General features: G+C 41.6%; 1 protein-coding gene across 17 annotated transcripts in view; it reads right to left on the reverse strand.

Moving 5' to 3' along the window:
* SLC8A1 (solute carrier family 8 member A1) overlaps positions 1-22,902 on the reverse strand; it is a 384,206-nt gene that overhangs the window by 16,258 nt on the left and 345,046 nt on the right. For all 17 annotated transcript variants that reach the window (XM_058683157.1, XM_058683152.1, XM_058683153.1 and 14 more), the window contains one exon: positions 9,881-10,156. In XM_058683157.1, the coding sequence (XP_058539140.1) occupies positions 9,881-10,156 (276 nt within the window). The remainder of the gene's footprint in view (positions 1-9,880; positions 10,157-22,902) is intronic.

Consider the following 22,902-nt stretch of genomic DNA (forward strand, 5'->3'; position numbering starts at 1 on the left):
TTGAGAAACACTGAAAGAAGCCGAATCTGTAGGGTCTTCAAAGTTACATTAGTGGCTGCCTGGGGCAGGAGGCAAAGGTGGGGATTACCTGTCCGTAGCCAAGAGGGAAGTTACAAGAGGGAAGAAATTCATGTGGGTAGAGGTGAGGATTACCTGTCAGTAGCCAAGAGGGAAGTGATGAAATATTCTAAAGCTGGATTAGGGTAATGATTGTAGGGCACTGTAGATTTGCTAAAAAAAAAAAAAAAAACACACACACAAAAAAACAAAAAAAAACACAAAAAAAACCCCCAAAAAACAAAAAAAACAAAAAACTCCCTTAACTACATTTCAATGGGTGACTTTCATGGTATATAAATTATGCCTACAAGGTTGTTTAAAAATGCAGCCTGAGGCCTGAATTTAAAAGAGAAAAAAAAGCACAACAGTGGTTCTTGAAATTTTTCATTTTCATTATCTAATTTTCACATGTGAGAAGGGAGAAATGAAAGTTATCACCTCAACATTATTTTCAAGTCACTTCTAAGGGACCCAGGCTATTGTTAGTCCTGTTGGAGCAAACAGGCCTAAGGTCTTCACTTGATGGTTTTTTTTTTTCCCTTTGGAATATACCTCAAGACTAAAAAGGAGAGGAAATCTACATTCATTCGCATTGCACATTCATAACACCAGCTCTCTGAATACAACACAACACACACACACACACACACACACACCACTGAACGGCGTGATGTTTCTGCCAATATCCTTGCTTTGTCTGACCTAGACTAGGCAAGAAGGGCCCAGAGAAGACTAGGATGAAACATTTTTAGTTTCCCTTCTTTTACACCATGATTTTTGTGGGACTGAGTGAAGGTGGTTGGCGTGGGATTGGGGCACTAATCCAAAGACAGGCTTATGTCACATTGGGCATGACACGTGCTGCATTCTCAGCTCCCCGGGGCCACCTCCTGGTAGATGACATCATTGTCAGCATCCTGGTCCCCCTCCAGCCTTGTGCTCCATGCCAGGGACCCCATACAGTGCTACCTCTTGATACAAATTAAAGATTGCAATTGCCACAAAAAATTTGTAAGTACTAAATACAAATTCTTCTTTTGGGCTGTAAGAATAAGGGATTCAAATAGTTTTGAAATGGGTGTTTCCCAGGTTTTTACAAAAATGCTTTGGGTCCGCTGCACTTAGTCTATTCCCCACTGTGTTTTAGTTTAGAATAACAGGCAGTTCTTGTGCCATTTGTGGAGCAAATCTTGTGAAATCTGGTATCCAGCCTGCCTTTGTTTCGCTCTGTCCTTAGAAATGCTTGCTTTTGTAAGCTTCCTTCAAGTCCTATGACGTCACCTATTCATGAGAAAGTGTGCTGGAACATTCCGAGCGTTTTACCTCTAGCTGGCTGGTTACTGGCGTGAGGGTGAGAGAAGGTCCTGTGGAAAGCCCTCTGAGTGATTAAGGGTTGCCCGGTGCTGGACCTCTGGCCGTGTCCCTGGGTGGCTCTGCCTCTTGGCCTGACTGTGATCAGAGGGCCCATTTTCAGCAGTCCTGACCTTTCTTGGTGGCGAAGAAACTGACTGCTTATTCAGGTATCTGGAAATAAAATATACCTGCCCTTTCGGATCTTCCTGGGGGAACCAACATTATAGCCATGGGGAAATCCTGGTGCAGAGTAAAGCAATTCTGTTTTCATTCCCACTTAAGCTGTTGTGAAATGTTAATCACCCGATTAAATTCGTATACAGATAATATGTAGCTATGGTACGTTCTCTTCAACCGCGTCTGAGTTGAAATGCCAACGTTGAGTGTAAAAGCTCGGGGTAAAATTGCAGGAAACAGGAACACAACTGAGAATGTCCACCGAACCTGAATTCCTAATGTAGGAATTCCTAACACAGGACCTCATAATGAAGATGGGCTGCAAACTTACTTGGTTTGCTATTTTTCACTTGCTGTGATATAGCTGAGCTAACTACCGGGAGGCCTAAGCCTATTTATCAGTACATTGAGGTAGAAAGGAAAAGAGATCTAATATTTTTTTCGAGCACCAATTATATGCTAGGCCCTGTACCGGGTGCTTGAAAAAGGTGCTCTCATGCCATCTTCACTACGACTCTGAGGTAGATTTTCATGTCCCCATTACTGTTATTCAGATTAATGAACTAAGGTTGACAGGAGTCAAGCGATTTGCCTCTACAGGTGGGGTGGGTGGATTTGAACTCACGTTTACCTGACTCTAAAGCTCATGTTCTTTTATACCGTCTTGTGGAGAACCATGAATACCCCACTAAGAGATGATTTTGCATAATTCTTATATTGAGGCTGTTTCCCAGTTAATCCGTGAACCCAGAAATGAACACACCACATCGATCTGAAGTAGGATGGAGGGAGAGGAAATGGTTGTCTCAGTCGGATTCCTCATTATTCTCCAGGGTAGATCAGATGGCTGTGGGATTTCGGAATGGCTGGATACAATTTACCCTGAGAAGAGTATCTGAGTGGGGCGCCTGGGTGGCACAGTCGGTTAAGCGTCCGACTTCAGCCAGGTCACGATCTCACGGTCCGTGAGTTCGAGCCCCGCGTCAGGCTCTGGGCTGATGGCTCAGAGCCTGGAGCCTGTTTCCAATTCTGTGTCTCCCTCTCTCTCTGCCCCTCCCCCGGTCATGCTCTGTCTCTCTCTGTCCCAAAAATAAATAAACGTTGAAAAAAAAGAAATTTAAAAAAAAAAAAAAGAGTATCTGAGTGTGCTGTGTTTCCTTCTGACCCCATCTCTGTTGTTAAGGGGGAGGCTGAGTGGATGTACTGATAGATGCCTTGGATACTTACTTCTAGTGATTCTACTCCCAGGTTCCTACTCCTGCTCAGAGACCTAGAAAACGGCTTGATTTCCAGAGTTTCCAGTAAGTCTGCAGAACGTGACTGCTGGGAGAACATCCCCGATATGCCCTTCCTGATCCTGACCCCCGTGCCTGGTCAGCCGTGTATCACAGCCGTGTATCACAGCCGTGTATCACAGGAAGCCTTGGTCTCGGCCCAGAATGACCAAACCTCCTTTAAATTTTACAGGTAGGAAATGCTAAGTGTTTATGGGTATAGAAATAGGCCTTTATCATTTCTGTAATTTTTTGAAGCATGTACCCTACTAGGTGCTTTCCATGCCAAAGGAATAAGGATATAAGGTGCCTGACCTCAAAGAGCTTGAATATAATCCTACTGTGGCATGCTTTAAAAGTAGGAAATACTAAATTGAAGCAAAGAAAGAAGTAATTTCCCACAAATTATAAGATATGTGGGAAAATATGGAATACTTTAAAAATAAATCCACATAAAAAAATAGAGTGGTTGAGTACCAGATTATGATAAGGAGAGACAATTTGTCATCGACTGAAACTTGGACTGAATATGAGCAAATCATTTATTCTCTGTGGGCCTTAATTTCATTATGTAAATGAGGATATTGGTGCTCTCTTTACGCGATAAAGGGACTTTTAAACAGAGGCACCACTGTCTATACAACCTGCATGACTATACTAGTTATGTTAGGATCCCCTGGGAAATAAAGCAGCGGGATTTAATAAATTGTAATGTCTTTGTTACTCAAGTATACTCTATAATGTTGTAGTTTTCAGAGTTTTTAGAAGTTAGGAAAGTAAAAACCAAAACATGTTAACCATGAATAAATAATATATTTTATATATGTTATATATAATGCAATATATATATATATACACATATATATATATATATACACATATATATATATATATATATATATACACATATATATATATATATATATATACACATATATATATATATATACCAGCAATGTTTTCTAGCACAGTGCCAAAGAGGTAAAAAATAAATTCACTTTTAGAGAATGGTTGGGTTTCAGGGACAAGAAAATCTCAGAGGAGACAAAAATCACTTCACGTAACTTAATGATATGATCTAAATGAAATAATAGATAATATAAATACAGTGTGTCTGCCTAACACACAGTGGAGTGGTAAAGTTTTAAAAGTTTCCTTCCCTGATCATAATATTTTTCCTATTTTTTCTCATTTTCTGTTGGTTTCTATTCCTTTCGACATTTTGAGAGTTGATGTCAGTGTAGAGAATGTTATTTCCTAGATTTATAGCAATTTTCGGTTGACAAAGTGCTCTGAAATCCATATTACTTTAATCGTCTCATCAACTCTGCTTAAATTGCCATGTATCAGGGCTCCTGGGTGGCTCAGTCGGTTAAGCATCTGACTTCGGCTCAGGTCATGATCTCGCTGTCTGTGAGTTCGAGCCCCACGTTGGGCTCTGTGCTGACAGCTCAGAGCCTGGAGCCTGCTTGGGATTCTGTGTCTCCCTCACTTTCTGCCCCTCCCACGCCCGTGGTCTGTCTCTCTTGCTTTCAAAAATAAATAAAACATTAAAAGAAAGTTTAAACAAATTGCCATGTATCATCATGCCTGTTTTACAGGCAGGAAAACCAAGGCTGCGTCAAACAACTGATTCCAGTCATACAATGAGTAATGGTTGGAAGTCCAGCTTCCTGGATTCAGTTCTAAAGCTCTGTACCTATAGTTCTAAAACTCTCTACCTCCTTGGTGCATATTCATGACACTTCACTAAGCAAACATAGTGAACAGCTAGCATAACTAGTTTTTTGTCAAATTCTTCCTATGGTGTTTAGAAACCTGGAAGTAATGTAACTTAAAAATAGCATACATTTTCTCTAAAATAAGGTTTTATTTTTTTAAAAAAAGGTTCTATATACAGAATGGGAAAAATGCCTAAGATCATCTCTTTTCTTTCTCTTCATGATTTAAAGTGTCCACAATGAAATAATTCCTACTTGACAAAACTCAAAGGATATTCAAAACACTGGAAGTGAGCAGAGAAATCTAACAATGCCAGAGGCTAAGAAGCAGCCTTAGAATGCCCAATTTTAAAACTGTTGTGGTCCTAGGAGTAAACAGCTCCTAATGGGAAGATACAAGGGGCAGTAGGCCAGCTTCAGGCACAAGCCTAATCAAGATGTATGGACCACGACCAAGGTAGACTGAGTGAAGTCAAAATATTCCCAACTCGTTAACATCTAAGAGTTTTCTCTGTAAGGAAGAATGCTTGCTCCTACTTGATTCCAATAGAAGCAAGAGATGCAAGGAACCCCTGTGTTTGGAATGTGATATAGAAGCTGGAATATTTTGGCCCAATGTACCCAATTTCATCCAAGTAAATAATTGTACGCAGAAAGAGTATGTGCTGTAGGTGGTGCCTCATACAAAAATGGCTGGCTTCTAAACTTCTTGCATTAATTTCTTTGAGATTTCGAGCCTATTTCCCATAGAAACAATCTGACATAACCTAGTTACGGTCCCAAGTCAGGCTACTGCAGAATGCCTAATTAGTACTACACAAAATATACCTAAAGTTTAAAAAGTATTGGCCTGAGTTCTGGATCTGAAAGTCAGGGATGATAGAGAAGAGAATGAAGAAAGAGACAAAAAATATCTTGCCCCTCATCACCCTTCCCATCATAGCCACATTATGAAAGAGGAGACTCACTGCTCTCTAGTTATCCTTGCCCTTCTTACTACAATAACCTGCCCAAATATATTCTTCAAGAATAATCCACACTATAAAAGTATCTACTGCTCATCTCCCTCAATCATAACTTTCTTACTTGTCTCTAGAAGGTGTTAAGAAAGTCATCTGAGTAACTCATAATAAAGTGTCAATGGATGATTTGTCCATTTATAGACACAACACATTCACATACACGGCCAAACACATGGGCACATGCAATTGTATTATCTGTTATCTGGGCATCATTTTCGAAGCCAAAAATATGAGAGAGAGACATTAAAAGGGCAAGGTTTCTGCTCCCATGAAGCCTACATTTCAGTGGGAAGAGGTAGACAATAACATTCAAAAATAAATAAACCAAAAAATCCAGAAGGTAATAAAGACTCTATGGAAAAAGGGTGATATAACATAAATGAATTGTTTGAACCACTTCACATTGTGTGGTTAGGAAAGGTCTCTTCGAGGAAGTGGCATTTAGGATGAACTATAATTGAAGACAAAGAACCAGTCTTGGGTAAATGGAGGGGGAAGAGCATTTTCGACAGCTAGTGCAACCTTGAGAAAGGAATGAACTTGATGTGTGGAGGACAATAAAAAGGCCAGTGGGGCTGAAGAACAAGGAGGAAAACAATGGAAAGACAGGCAAGGGCCAAGTCACATAGGGCTTTCTTTGTAAGCCAGGAGGATACTTTTGAAGTTTATCTTCAGTGAAGTAGGAAGCCCTGGGAAGATGGTAAGCAGAAATGCGGTCTGATTGCCAACTTAAAACAATCCCTAGAAGAAGCATGGAGACAAGAAGCTACTGTAGGAGTCAGAGAGAATGGCCTGTCTGGACTTGGTTATAGAGAACTAAGTGGTCCCATCATGATGTACCGTAGTGGTAAGATCTGCAGGACCTAAGGATGGCTTGACTGTCGGGACAAGGAAAAAGAAATCAAGGACACTGGGTAGATGATGATACTGTTTTCCTGAAAAAAGGCAAGATCTGGAAGGAATAGGTTTGGTTGAAGGATAAGGCAGCTGGGCAGTGGAAATAAAGCCGTTCCACTCTGCACACAGTGATTTGGAGCCCCAAGTTCCACATCCAGCATCAATATAGGGAGGGCAGTTGGCATATGAATCTAGAACTCAGGAAGGTGGAGACTGGAGATACACGTTTGGTAATCATTGGCACGTTGGCGGCATTTAAGCCATGGAGACTGGTGTGATGGGCCCAGATGGGGAAGGGGGAACTGGAGACTAGGCTCTGCCTATGCCACCATTTAGAGGTGGGAGGAGACTATTCAGGAAGCCCCTCTTCTCTGGAAAAGAAGGCTCTTGCTCTGCTAGCAGGTGTGAGTCCTTAAGGTCATCTCAGCATACCTAATGTTGAGGGGGAGTGCAGACCCTCAGGGGTCCTCCTCTGCCAATAGTCTAGAATGAGTATTTGATACCAGTGGCATGGGGGAGAAGCTCTTTTCCCCCCATAGAGTTTGAAAAATATGATAAAAATATTTTAAAAAACCCCAACTTTGAGATATTTAAATATTTAATCCTGCTTAGGGCAGGCCATCCCAAGCTGAGAGTTCAAGGGTCTCACCACAAAGAGGCAAGCAGCCCATCGAACACTAGCCGGGAACCCTTCTGCTTTAGGGAAAGTGTCAAGACATCAGCCTAGAGAAAAAGCGGGGTCTCAGGACCAGTGCCGATTAATGGTACGCTTTTGGTGAAAAGAACTAGTCTCTCCTTTATTCTTCTACCTGTACCAACGGGGCTTTGTCATCTGGGAACAATAGCATCTTTTTTTTTTTTTTTTTTTTTGAGGAGTCAGAAGCTATAATAAGGCACTTCTCTGAATCATCAGGGTTGAAGAATCAAGTCAGAAATATTATGTTTGCTCAGCATCTCGTTCAATTTGCACAGCTTTTTTTTTTGGGGGGGGGATGTCTGTTTATATAAATATGATGAGATTACCTGTGAATATATTGTGTGCGGAGCATGCTGCACAGCTAATATTGCAGCAAATTACAGGAATTCTCCAGGTAGCAGAGCGAAGGAATCTGTTTCCCGATGGGAAGAATTTTTGGCGGTGAAGGGAAACCATTCTGACAGCTAATGATTCTGTTGGATTCTTCCCAACAGGCTTTCTTACCTCTTGACGCCCCTACCTGGGTTCTGAGCTGGTTTTAAGTGGCAGAACAATGACCCCTCCAAACACTGAGGTTTAGTGTCATCCACATGTCACGTTCCAGAAAAAAAAAACAAACTTAATGATATGGTAATGGCTGCCACACTTTTCAAGAGTTTAAAACGAGAGGCACACAAGCACGTTGGAAGACTGGTGTATAGGGAAAGGAGCCAGTTTGGAGGTATTGAAATGAGGAGCTGGGAGATTTTTAAAAAATGTAAATATTTAGAAACAAGGATTTGATTTAGTAAAATCATTTCTTCTGATCCTTTCGAAAACAGGAGATGCATTTGGTAGGACCACCTGCTGCGTTTCCAGAGAGGTAAGCTGATTTTGAGTAATGCTGACGAGAGACCTAAGTTTTGCTTTCGTTACCCTAATTTGCACATATTCTCCTCAAGGGTTAAACCCAGGGCCAACAGTGCGTGCTAACCTGAGCACCAGCCTTAGGGAGAGTAGCTTCCAAAGCATAGTTTCCTATAGTAACCTGAGATAGAGCAACGGATAGCCGTTATGTTTTGTTCCTTTTGGTACAGTTGTTCTCTAAACAGAACAACTCGCGATAAGAATATTTTAAGGTTCTCCTCCTGCTTGCTAAATTTCTGGTTATTTTCGGGAAAAAATTCAAAGTAAAGATCAAAACGGAAACTGCTAGAAACAGCTGGGGTTGAGAGGGTATCTGCTTCCCGCCCCCGAGGATCAGCAGTCAAATGGAAGACTGCATAGTCCTGCTCCATGGCAGGAGTGAAAGTACCCCCTAGATCCTCTGGCGGCTCCATCATCTCAGTTGGACACCAGAACTACACTGGACCCCTTGATCAGGACTCCCAAACGGTCGATCAGTTGGATAATACCATGTGTAATATAGCTCACCAGTGTAAATCTGGACAGTTTATTCCCAGTTACTCAAAGATGAATTGTCCAAACTTACGCTGGTCAGACCGTCCTCGGCCGTTCATAAATAACTAATTAACAAAAGCTGCTGTTTTAATCAAATTCCTTCTATGTTTCAAATGTTTTAGTAGATGCATGATTTATAGGTGTCTTCTCCAGTCCGTACCACAATTCTGCACGTTATATAGGACTCTCCCAATTTTACGAATGAAGGCTCAGAGACTTGTCCACAGTCACTGAGATGATAAATGTCGGAGTGCAGAAGAACAGCTAGTAACTTCCAGTGAGGAGATATATACATGATTTAAGCCGTACTTGTTTTCAGACTCAAAACCAAAAGCCAGGGTTAGCTGTATATCTGCCATGATGTCAACTAGGGCTGGGGACTGGATCCAGAACTTCAGTTACAGTAGGCTCTGATGTGCACCAGAATCACCTGTGAACTTAAAACACACATTTGTCTGGGCCTGTCCTCCAGATCTTCTGACTCCTCAGGTTGATGGTAGGTTCAGGGTATTTGCATTGTTTTAAACAGGCTCCCAGGTAATTTTGATGCTCACCAAAGTTTGAAAATTACTGCTGTCAATGTCAAGTTTGGGAGAAGGATTTCTTAGAAGTCTGAGCAAATGTAATGAACTACAGTTGTAGGTGGGAAGAAAAATTCAGCTTATAAGGAATGCATGAAGGGACATCCATGAAATGTGTAGCTGCCCTGCTCGCTTTGGCCAGAATTACTTTTTCCCTGTCCTGCTCAATGTCGACTTTTTTTGTAAACTTATTCCCATTAACATTTGGGTCAAGAGAATATTGTATCAGATTTTCAGTAGGTATTTATCTCAGGTATCCAACCATACAGTTTCATGGAAATTATCCAAACATTAGTAAATATCTAAAAGACAAATTTTGTGCTTGAAGATGATCCTGTGATTTCGTGTTTTTGAAAGTGCTAATTGTAATGGGAAGCTGATCTATCGATCTATCCATCAAACCAATGTGCTCTCTCCACGCAGGCCAGGCAGTCCCTCTGGGAATGCTTTCCTGTCACCATGATGATACTGGCCAGCGTTCTAACCTTGAAAACTGCCATGACAGTTTTCTGGCAGTGACATTATTTATATCTCTGGGCTCTTGTCTTTCATAAGCCTGGTTTGTTAGCACAGTCCTTGAAATTGTGAGAAAGAAAAGGTCAGGAAGGCACATGGGCTTCCACGTCTGGGGGAAATCATATACGAATGCATTCTCTACCTGGTACTGAAGTTCCAAGCGCGACGAACACTACTGCAGTCACAGAATCTTTCAGGCCAATGGTGCATCCGAAGTGGGAAGCCAGGTCTCCAATGAAAGCTGTCAGTATGCCGATCATGAGGATGGAGACAATGAAACAGGCCCAGCCGTTCCAGTATTCTGTAGGGGGGACGAAGGCGAAGAGGACCTTCCAGAACACAGTCAGGAAATGCATCACATAATCGAAACAGGAGGGTAGCTTCTCCTCCCCACATTCATCGTCGTCGTCATCTTCCCCTGGAGACAGGAATGAAGCACATTTCATCACAACCTGCACTAATTGGGCTCTTCCTCTCTTCAGCTGCCTCCTTCCTAGGCCTGAGTAACCAGGAGGTCATTAGAGGTGACTGAAGCCTAGGGTTTTCCAAGAGCCAATCATAATTAGTCAATTAATTATTAAACTACTGACATACCCCCTCACTGTGGTTCACCGGTCACTGGCAAATACTTAAGCCCCACCCAGTTCTGGTTATACTCCATCAACACACCCTTTCTACTGTCCTATCACCTTCAGAGAAATGAAAAGGATTTCTTCCAACAGACTGGGAAGCCCTGTGCCAGGCTCAGAAAGAAGCTTCTTTTGATGCAGGTAACTACGACAGAGCCCTTTGGCCAAAGTTCCTTCCTTCCAGCTTGAAGGCTGGCTCTGGAGATCCATGGTGAAATAATCACCTACAGGACAGTGTTCAAACAAGGCCCTCAATCACAGCTCTGGGCCCTACACATTTCTTCAGCTTTATCTCTTGCAGTTACTTCAAACTCAAACTTCATCCTAGCCAAATGGAATCATCTGCATTTGTTTTCAAGCCATATGTACTTTCTCCAACTTTTGTCCTTTAGAACTAAATGTGTTTGGCATGTCCTAATCCCTCCCTCCCTACCCTTCCCCACTCATCCCTTAAAACTCACTTCCTTTGTGAAACCTCTGATGGCCCCCTTGCCCTCCAGCCAGTACTTCCATTGCCCCCCCCCCCCCTCCCCCGGCACTTGTGACACTAGATGAGGGTTCTCAAACTGTGGTCCCTCAGCCAGCAATATCAGCATCACCAGAGAACTTGTTAGAAAAGCAAATTCCTGGCCCCACAAAATCAGAAACTAGAGGACTGGGGGTGGAGTGGAAGAGGGTTGGCACAGGCGATTCTGATGCACACTCAACAACCAGTCTCTCTCCAGACTGTCCATTCACTTTCTTTTCCAGTTGACTGTGAGCCTGTCGAGGGCAGGAGTTTGTTCATTTTTGTGTCCCTAGTGTTTGGTCCCATCTCCAGCATCTGTGATAAGCTGGCTAAGTGCTTGTTAAATGAAGTAATGCATGCATGAATTTCCACTGACTTTATATAACTACTTAATTACATAATATATACACACACTGCACAATTGTGCCAATTACATCCTACAATCAGTGCATAAAGAAATGCACCAAGCTTATTATTTAAAGGAACCGGGAAATCAATAATAGCATTCTAAAACAGACTTCTTCTAGAATGGGATACAGTTCTCATTCACATGTTTGAAAATTGGGATACTGAATGTCAACTCTTCTTGAAGTGGTGGCCAATATAATTTCATGTGTTTTGTGCCATTTTGGGAAGAACTCCTTGAGGACTTTGTTCATCCCCAACCCCCACAAATCTTGTCACCAAAGATCCCCTTTGTCCAACTAATGCAGTTGGCAGCAGCAGGTGAGGCTGTCAGACTTCCCATCTGACTGTGTGACCGGAGACTACCAGAAAGGAGCAAATGCGTGTGCACTCTGTGAGGCACTCCGGTGGTGAAGCCATCTGGTGCAGATCATTACTGGGAAAACCCTTACAGCAGAGGAGCTTTGAGGGAAGAGGGTGTCTCACAAAACACGAGAAGAAGAAAGTCTCCATTTGTCACCTGTCACCTCACAGAAGAGAGACGAGGTAATGGCTTGCTCTCTCTTCGATGAGCACATGCACATCATGCAAACAACCTTTGGGGATCTGTGGAGAAAACAGACTCCCCTTGGAGGCTTCGGACCATCTCCAACAAAGTGTTGGGAGGAAGCTCCCAGCAGATGAATGGAATCACCTTTGGAGACTAGGTAGGTAGGGAACTCAAGTCAACCAGCGGGTTGTAAAATGTGTGACTAACTAGAGTAAGAAAGCATTATTAACCATGTTAAAGTCACTGAAGGAGGCCCTTGGACTAGGGTGGCTCTAATGCTTTGGTAATCTACGTAAGCAAATCAAAACCTAAACCAGATCAATTTCCATAAATGCAGTCTTGTCTGAGAAAACAATTTTAGAGCAACCAATCACAGGGGGCCACCTGGGCTTTACCAAATAAGGCAACCACTTAAGCAACAGCCAGTCAAGTAATTTCCTTGCTTTGCTTCCTCCTCTGCTGTATAAAGGCCTTTCTCCTAGCTCCTATTGGCTGAGTGCCCCTAAACCACTTTGGGTTGGCTCTGCCTGGTTCCAATACATATTTGCTCCAATAAACCCTTGAAATTTTTAATGTGCCTCAGTTTATCTTTTAACACCCATCTCCTTCAGTGTCATGTTGTACACTGATTACATATTTGTAACATCTTGCCTGAAAGGAGATGATTTTAAATAAAAGCACGTGTTATGGGCTGAATTATCTCCCCCAGATTTTTAAGGTGAAGCCCTAAGCTCAGAGTGTGACTGTATTTGGAAATAGGGCCTTTAAGAGATGGCTAAGTTAAAATGAGGCTGTTAGGGTGCCCTCATCTAATCTAATCTAATCTAATCAGACTGGTACCTTTTAAGAGGAGGATATTGGGACATACACCGGGGATGCATGCGAATAAAGACGACCATGTGAAGGCACAGCAAGAAGGCAGTCCTTCTCCCCAGTCAAGGAGAGAAGCCCCAGGAGAAACCAAACCCACCAACACTTTGGTCTTGGACGTTTATCTTCCAGAACCGTGAGAAAAGAAATTTCTGTTGTTTAAGCTACCCAGGCTGTGGTCTTTTGTTACAGCAGCCCTGGCAAACTAATACAGTCCCTTCGGAAGCCTCCTGGGTCATGACACTGATATTTAAGGACAGCCACTCAGTGTTTCTATTACCCACTCCTTTCTTATTTGCTTATCCATTTCTTCTTTTTTCCCTCTAACTTTTCTTCTCATTTCCCTTTCACCCTATGCTTTGGGTCCAGAAGAACTCACTGTGAGAGCAGCTGTTGTTAGGGCTTATTGGAGAGAAAGAGGAAGAAGAGAATCCTGTTAATTTCTCCAAACTCCTCTTCTTCCCAACTCCCCATCCCAAAGATGGGAGAGTTGCAAAAATACCCCACGGAAGCTCAGGAAAAACACTGGAGTTTCTGGTTATATTTATTTTGTATATGATCCTCTATATTTTTGGACAGTTTGTAATTTCATAGGATATATGATTAAAGCAGTTTGGAAAACATGGATTTTGATTATTTATAGAAACATTATTCTGCCTCTAATTCTACAAAATTACTTAATTTGGGGTGTCTAAGACTCATTATGAAGAAAAAGCAAATAGTGAAGCTTCTCTGAAGAAATGACACTTGTAAATCGAGAGTAGACATTATATTTGTCTTCAGGATGGCAGTAATAACACCTTTCCCATGAGGGATGTGCAGGGGAGTAATTAGATCATCTCTTCAAAGTGAGGATATTTCAAGATAATGATTATTATGGTAGTTATCATTATTTTCCCACACTTGGGATTGTACTGCGTTTCCTTGCCATTATTTAATTGATTAGTCAACATGCTGCGTCCTAAGGTTACTTTCTAGGCTTTTAGAAACAAAATTGAATCTTGTCCTCTGGAATTATCTTCATGATGTATAAGTGTGCAATGCAAAATAAGTGTGTGCGTGTATGAGAGAGAAGGACAGAGAGATAAATTTCCTTCTGTAGGTCTCCAGCATTACAAGGTATCTGAAATATATATATATACACACACACACACACACACATATATATATGTGTATATATACACACATATATATGTATATATACACATATATACACACATATATGTATATATACACATATATACACATATATATACACATGTATAAAACATACATGTATATATATATAAAACACGTGTGTGTGTGTATATATATATATATATACGTGTATATATATATACGTATATATATACATATATATGCGTGTATATATATATATACATATATATATATATATATGTATATATATATATACTTTTTTTTTTTAAGAGCAAGAACATGAGCAAGGAGCAGAGAGAGGGAGAGAGAGAATCCCAAGGAGGATCTGCACCATATGGAGCCCAATGTGGGACTTGAACCCATGAACTGTGAGATCATGACCTGAACCAAAGTCAGACACTTAACCAACTGAGCCACCCAGGCACCCTGGTGTCTGAAATATTTTAACACATAAATCTGGAATGGGAGGGCCCATCTGTTTTATTGCATTTCTAAGTAGAAGTGCCTTCCCATCCTTCTTCCTGGGATCACACTGCTCTTTATAAATTTTAATCTCCAACTCAGATGCCTAAATATTAAAAATGACCACTAACTTCCATGTATGAGGCACAATTACCCTGTCTTGGAGAAGGAAAAATACGATGTTTGTCCATCACCACCAGGACTGAGAAGTTTGTTTCCTGCAAAGAGCAGTGGAACATTAAAAAACAAAAAAACACCTGGAACATCTTTTCTGTGATGGCAAAAGTGATAGCAATGCTCCAGTTCTGTATGTTTGCCAGCTTAGGCTTACTGGAGGCTACATAATTCTCTCAAGTCCTTCCTCTGCATTAACAAAGAAACAGGCAGTTTGGTGGGTTCCCTTTTATAGGATCCCAAGCAAAGGATCTTCTTATGTTAGAATCCTCCTTTTCAGCTTTATGGATTCCACTAATGGAAAGATAACAAGCTATATTCGATTAATCCTTCCCATGGCCCTTCACATGATTTCCTTGAGACCTGCTGGACTTCCTAAATATAGCTACAAAGATAGCCAAATCATTAAAACCACAGAGAAGGGAGCATCAGTTCAACTACTGACATAACAGAACTTGAACTGACTCTGCTCTGGAGCATGGGAACAAGGTAGCATTAGCATGATTGATCATGATAGGGAATCCTCACCTTGGGACCTGCAGATAACTTAGCATCTAATGTAGACCAGGTGTTAGAGTGCATCCCTCCAGAGGTACCCAGGATTTGGCCTCGGTAAGGGCTTTATCAACCAGAAAAAGAGGTCACTGGGGTATAGGGGACACTTAGGTCGGAAGACTTAAGACAATTTCTAATTCTCATAGCTTCTTTGGGAGCAAGACTTGACCTTCCTGAGCCTCAGTTCCTCATCAGTCAAATGCGTTTCCTAACTCCCACATTACAGATCTGTGGTAAGGACTGGAAGAGGAGGAAATGTTAAAGTCTTTTGTGAAACTGTGAACCCCTTTACAGATAGACGTCTATGTTCCTTCTCTATTGCTAGTCAGAAGGAAGGTAGTAAATCAATATGATCTGAGGATCCTGATTTCACAGAATCTATATTCTGTTTGAGTGGGTCATTATCACCACAGCTTTCCCAAGCTGCTTGAGTGTAAGAAAAGAAAAACGGAGAGAACATGATAGTGTCTACTAAGGCACTAAACTTTTTCACATATCTGATCTTATTTAATCCTTACAATAATGCTACAAGGTAAACGTCATTAATCCTGTTGTACATACAAAAACCCTGAAGTTCACAGGGTTTAAGTGATTTTCTAAAATAATCACACAGTTGGTAAGTGGCTGATTTGGGATTTGATCTAACAGCCCAGGAAACATTTTACTACACGTGATGTCTTTTTGAAGCAAGTTGAGAAGTATAGCATCTATTACATATTGATTCAAAGTTTGAATCTGAGAATACTTCTAATGCTTAGTGCTGTATAAATACAATGTTGCCTTTTTTAGGAATTTGAAAACATTGATGTACCCTGTTTGTATCCTAATTTATATGGTTTCTTTCCTAGATCTGATACATTTTTGGGTCAGGTCAGCTGTATGATCTTTCCCAAGACCTTGGGGACCAACTAAACATAGAAAACAATAAATAAAGGGAGGGCATCATGGTTATGACCATTTCAAAATTTCTACTTGAGTGTAGCCAGTTCTTATTTCCATTTCTAGTTGTCACAGGTCAACCATGTAGTTCTGAATCAAACACCCTGCCTACATCTGGCTCTTCTCTCTAGAATTTGGGGAACTGGCCTATATTGTCACATAGGGGACATGTGTGCTGTTGTCACATAGGGGACAGTTTGGGGAATGTGTGCTTCTATTAATCTGAGGAAGGGTCTGTCTTTCAATTACTTCTAGGTATTTACCTATCATTAGTCTATTTTTCTTTTGCAAGAGTATCCTCCAATTAAGGGAATATGAGAATGACCCAGATGCTTTTCAGGAGTATGACAGAGTGGATTTAGGATGACATCTGCCAATTGCACCGCCATCCATATGACCTGAGCCCCGCATACATTACTCCACAGCCCCATGTAATATAGAAACCAATAACTGTGAAGCTTGATCACCCTACAGTGGTTTTCTATATTCAACACACATTGTTTTGAGCCTAAGTTCTTTATGAAATTTTATTCCTTTTTTTCCAAGTGGGATTGATTTGATTTGGTGTCTATCTAGTCTCTGAGCACAAAGATGTGTTGCCTTCAAACCAATGAACAGGCTCATTTGAGCTTTCTCCTCTGTAGCTGTCACTTTTTTTTTGCAACATGATACACAGGAATTACCAAAAAAAAGTTCTCTTCACTTGTAGATTTCCATTTTTCTTTGCTTTCAAAGGCTCTGACAGAATCGTAAAGCGTTAAGACAAAAGAAGCCTTAGCAATCTGTGAAATCAACCCTCCCCATTTTAAGAGGAAAACTACAAGTGGATTTGAAAATTTTTTGTTCTCTTGCTTTCCTGTATCTCTCTCTCCTCTATTTCTGCCCCCCCCCCCCCTTTGATACATAAGGTTTTGAGTTAAACCCAGTAGCTTTTACTGTCTTGCTCACTCAGGGACCTAAAAACTTTTCTCTCCATTCCCTCCTCTTTTTTTCCCCCTCAATTTTAATGTTTATTCATTTTTGAGAGACATAACATGAGCAGGGGAGGGGAGGGGCAGAGAGAGAGGGAGACACAGAATCCGAAGCAGGCTCCAGGCTCTGAGCTATTAGCACAGAGCCCAACGCAGGGCTCGAACTCATGAACCATGAGATCATGATCTGAGACAAAGTCGGACGCTTAACCAAGTGAACCACCCAGGCGCCCCTCCATTTCCCCCTTTAAGTGTTTGTATGTTATTTCTAGTGAGAAAACATTTATTCGTGTCTTTCCATTCTTAACAGTTTCTGTATGCCGCTAAATTCAGTGACCCAAAGATTCATTCCCAAACAAGAACTTGTCTCTTGTTCTGGATTTTAAAGAAGTGCTATAAACATTTTCCTATAACGTAATGGCTAGGAAGTATTTACTTTATGTATATTCTCTGATGACAAGTAGAAGATATCAGCCATTTTTCCACTAAGTACACTGCAGGATAACTCCTTACTAAAAGAAATCTCAAAACACAATTTACTCAGATTACTAGATCTGTGCATTGTCAAAGCACAGAGGGAAAAAATGCAGACATTTGCTTTTATCAAATGAAACATGTGAATATTAGAAAATGCCTGGACTTAAAGCATTGAGAGGGTTTCAGAGCTTTCTCAGATCAATTTTCTGCTTAAGATGAATTCCTTTAAAATCTGTCTACCAAATGGCCAACTGTGCCGCACTTGAGAGTCTTAGCTACTGGGAAGTTCATGATCCCACAGTCCAAGGTTTAGAGGGCTCTGGGTTAGGTTCCGTTCATTTGCCCAGGTCCCATAGGCTCTCAGGCCATATGGAATAGGTCCATCTTGCTCCGTATGCCATTCCTTCAGGCAACTGAAGCTGGATACTCTCATATCGACCTCAGTCTTTGCTACAGGTTCCTTTGGCAAGCTGGCCATGCTCCTCGGAGCACTAAGTCCTTCTCCTGTTTTAGAATACAGTACGTGGAGCTGAGTGTAACTTCAGGAGGCACCTAACTCACTTGCACTGTGGGAAGGTCTTTTACCTTTCGCATCCTGGACGCCATTCACTTTCATTAATGTACCCACTGGGCTTTTGGTAGCCACCTCAAACACTGTCCTACATAGAACTTACTCATACCTATATGTCAACAACTCACTCTTTCAATGCCATTTCTAGGTCATGACTCCCATTTCCCATACTAGTATAACTGATTTGGGGGGACTAAAACTATACAATGTTTTATCTGTCCTTATTATGCTCTTTAAGAGACATAATTCCTTACTATCTGTTCAGTCCACTAAAACTGAATATTATAATACCTGTACTTTTTATTAGAATACCAGGTATTAGAATACCTGTACTTTTGACATCATGCCAGCTCTTTCTAAGAACTTTCCTTCTTGAAGCTTTCTTCAAAATGTATTTGGATTATGAAAAAGTCCCTGGGAAGCTCATTGTCCTTCGGGAGAGTGTGAGGCTTGCTGTTCATCTCTAGTCTGCCTTAGTCCCTGCAGGCAAAGGCCTGAGAGCAAGCCTAGGGGAGAGAAGTCCATCTTCACAAACTAGTGGGGATTTGAATTAGCGTGGAGACTCGATGTCTAGAATACAGTGTGCCTGCACACCCACATCTAAGTGTACTCCTAGAGACTTGACTGCTCTCTAGTTTTTATTCTATGTCCCTAGATAAGTAAATGCATTGGATATCAACACCACTGTGCATGAAGTTTGAGTTCAAGATTGCTATAGATTTGTAACTTGGACCTCTGGCCTGTTCTGAGATGGAGAGGACACCTACATAGACCTTGTTAATCGTCCCCAACCCCCAATTCCAAGCCAGAGACAGCTATGGGCGATTCTGCCCCGTAGGATCAGTGCTAATTTCAGCCCATGCTTGGGGGGTTAGGGTCATGTGATGTGTGACAGTGCTGGAAGGGACACAGGGCAACTCACTCCCTGTGAATATCTTTCAACCTTGTCTGGAATAAATGAACCCCTGGGTGAAAGAACAGAATCCCTATCAGCTTAGGCCATCATGGACCTTATTAGGACGGTTGGCTCAAGAAGTATCTCCCGTGTCAGAAGTATTTTTCAGCAGATGTGGCCAGTGTCAAAATGAAAAGCGATCCACTAAGGAGTGCTCGTTCCAAGTAAGTCTGAATATTAGCAAAACGAATCAGTTTAAAGCTGAAAATGGACTGTGTAGCTTCACCCCCTTTCTCTTTGTAAAGAGTTCCTTAATGTGAGCTGAGTGTTCCTAATGATTGTAGCTTGACATAATTAGTCATGCAATTATGCCCCAAGCTTTGTCTTTGCGAAATAACTCCAAGTCAGGCTAAATATCTTGAAACTCAGTGTACTCTTACCCTTTATTGACTGTAGGATGAACAGAGTTCCAGGCTTCTGCAGTAGAGAAGCATATTCCCTATAGACTTGAGCACCTACGAAATAAACCTTCAACAAGCGGAATTGATACTCGGCAAGTGTGGATGCCTCCTGCTAGTTTAGATGGTTTAGTTATAGTGGGTGGATTGTGAGCACACCAGGTTCTAAGATTGGCCTGAGGGCTCTGATAACACTTTGTAAATATCAGCAGCTGAGTCTGAATTACCCTCTTAGAGTGTCAAAGTTGAGCTTTGGAGGAACTCTGAGCAGCAATAACCCTGTGATTTTCAACAAACAGCTCAATGTTATGTCCTAGGAAAATGCTGAAATTTATGTAAAGGTAGACATGTACCAAAGCCGGCCTCACATGCAGAGCAGCATAAAGACTGGATTCTCTTAAGATACTGCTGTGATCAAGCTAGGAGTTCAGGTTCACTTACTGAGTGCGTACTCTCATGCACACGGGTAAACAGATACATCCCATCTAATCTTCGTCCTTGTAGCAATCTGGTCAAGGAGGTATTATTTTCTCCATTTTAAAGGTGAAACCAAACCTCGAAGAGTTTAAGTGACTTGGTTATGAAATCTGAACCTCTTTCCACCACTTCACTGAGATTAACTTGACCCAATGTTTCCAGTGGAAAAAATTCTCTGTGGTTTGTCCAGCAGAAATCCAACCTGATAAAATCTAAGCTCATTAAAATATTCTCCTTAAATACTCCTAAAAATACTCTCCTTAAAATAACCCTCTGCATACATCATGTATAAAATACTGAATGCTCTTTGGGGGAATGGATGGATGGCCCTAGTTTCTTCTTCTGCAAGAGTCTGATTTTCCTTTCATCTTAGGGAAAATCCTCTACTGGTGGTTTATATTGGCCCTGTTGAGAAGTGGGAACCTTTTCATTCTGGTGGCAAACATCTGTCTCTCTGCATAGCAAACAGAAGGAATCCAGCTCTTCAGGAGCTCTTGCCCACCCCTACCCCCAGCACCCCCTGCCCCCTGCCTGCCTTCCTGGTCTCAAGATCACTCGATGAAACTTTGTTCTTTTTGTTTGTTTGTTTTTTAATTTTTTAATGTTTATTTATTTTTGAGACACCGAGATAGAGCACGAGTGGGGAAGGGGCAGAGAGAGAGGGAGACAGAATCCGAAGCAGGCTCCAGGCTCTGAGTTGTTAGTACAGAGCCTGACGGGGGGCTCAAACTCACTAACCGTGAGATCATGACTTGAGCCGAAGTCAGATGCTTAACCGACTGAGCCACCCAGGCGCCCCAATGAGATTTTGTTCTGATCTCGAGGTTTGTGAGTTTATTTGCTGGCAAGGTGGCGATGTACACTTAGTATCTAAAATTAGAATCATGGCTTTGGTTCACACAATACAAAATGATTGCAGTTACTTAGCACCCCTCATCTGCTTGCCCGTGTTTCCTTCTCTCTGTTGTGATTTTCAGCGAGGCCCCAGTAAATAGGCCTGCCGCTGACAACTAAGGGACTTCGTGAAGTGATTTACATGTTCTCGGGCACAGATTCTCCATGTGCTTCAGTTTCCACTCCTGGAAATTGAGGATAGCTATTACTAATTTAATCCTTAGTGATGAGAGAGCATAAGGCAAGTTGAGGGCAAAGCACAAGCTAGCACGCCCCCCTCCCCAGGGGCTGTCCAACAACAAAGGAAAGGGGAAAACAAATGGTTAAAGATCACAGTCATGCAAGACATCAGTCTCCATCAGTTTACAAAGACATTAGTAAATTATAAGCAAAAGGCAATCTTATCAATAACCTAATCTCCAGAAACCTGTAGACTCAGTTTCCAGGAGCCCCCAAAATCACCCCTCCATAATGATATGGGGAACAGAGGCAAGAAGGAAATTGCAGGTAAAATTAAATTTCCTTATAACCTGCAGCCCATTGACAAATACTTGAGGCAAATAAAGAGAATAACATTTCCCCAGTAACTCTCTACTGTCTTAATGTTAATGCTTTGCTAGAGGGACAAACAACCTTAGCTTGACAATGCCTAGGCCTCCCACATCCTGTGAATTTGCTTCGGCATATGAAAATCCTTTTGGAAACTACCTCTTGACGTTATCTCCCCCAACTCCATAGTATATAACCGGTCACTCTTCACAACCCCAGTGCAGCTCTTTATGACCATGGGTCTGTCCCCATACTTTAATAAAATCACCTTTTTATGCTAAAGAAGTCTCAAGAATTCTTTCCTGGCTGTCAGCTCTGAACCCCTACCGTTCCAAAACCCCATCATTAGTTCTGATGACAAGATAAATGAAGTTTTTAAAAGAAGCTGTATGCTTCTATGTAGTAAAATCTGTTTTGGACGGGAGGATTAGCTTATCCAGATGGGGTACCTCCATTCCCACTGCTTGTGTGCACTTTCCATAAAGGGTAGGCTGGTTACAGTGGATGTTGACAATCAAGTTTGTCTGCCAGGAGCTTTTTAATTTTCCATAAATAATAGCTCTGGTGGAGCTGTGGTGATGGTTTTCTTCAATATAAACCATCTTAAAAAGATCTCTTTCCCTCTCCTTATCTATAAGTCTATGGCCTGTTTTCTTATCTGGTTAAAGCACAGAACAAATGCGATTAAGTTTATGGGTCGGAACTCTAAGAATATTTTACATTGCTGTTTTGTACGCAACTCTAGGCCGAACCCCTAACCTGGACCAGTATCTGTAGTCAATCTTTAAAGGGAATGGAGTGGTTGAAAGAGTGACTTTATTTGTACCATTCATTTTTTTTTTTCGGTGAATATTTAGTAATAACTTATGTGTCAGGGAGAGTTCTAGGCATTGGAAATATACACGAATAAAACCCCACAGAACTTCCATTCTGACCGGGAGAGATAGATAGCAATCAAGTAAAACAAATGAACAAACCTCATGATTTCAGATACTGATATGGGCTAGGAAGACAGTGAAGTCAAGTAGTGTATTCGTGTGAGAAGTAAGGGAGGTGATTCATTTTCAGAAATATCAAATAAAAGCTGTGCTGTCTAGTTAACAATAGGTTTCCAACCTAATGAAAATATGTATGAACCCTGCTCCCACCACAATGGAGTCCCAGACCCTTGGACTCTTCGCTTTTTGGTCTTTTCCCCCTCTCTATCTCTTGGGCTTATTTTCACAGGCTTTGCAATGAGCATGCACCGAAGAACAAAGGAGGGACTGTAAATCTCTGAGTCACCTCAGGAAATGTACATTTGTTCCAATCAGACTACTTGTTGCTTTACATGGGCAGAGGTGTCGTCCAGGTAAGGCTGTAACCTCTGTAGAACTCAGCCAATGAGGAATCAGGGGAGGGACTTATATGCTGGGGGATAAATTGTCTGCTGTAACTACCCTGAGTGTGCCTGTCCATCAGATACCTGCTCTTGCAAGAACGTTGATTGAAGCCTCACTTCAGTGTGCTCTAAGTCTCCGCGTCCCTCCTTTGATTGGATCAGTGGGCTTATTCTCACACTAGTGACTGGGTAGTTGAGACACTCCTCTGAAGAGGTGACCTGGAAGCTGATACCTTAATGG

This window comes from Neofelis nebulosa, chromosome 9 (assembly GCF_028018385.1).
Source record: "Neofelis nebulosa isolate mNeoNeb1 chromosome 9, mNeoNeb1.pri, whole genome shotgun sequence".
Classification (NCBI taxonomy): Eukaryota; Metazoa; Chordata; class Mammalia; order Carnivora; family Felidae; genus Neofelis; species Neofelis nebulosa.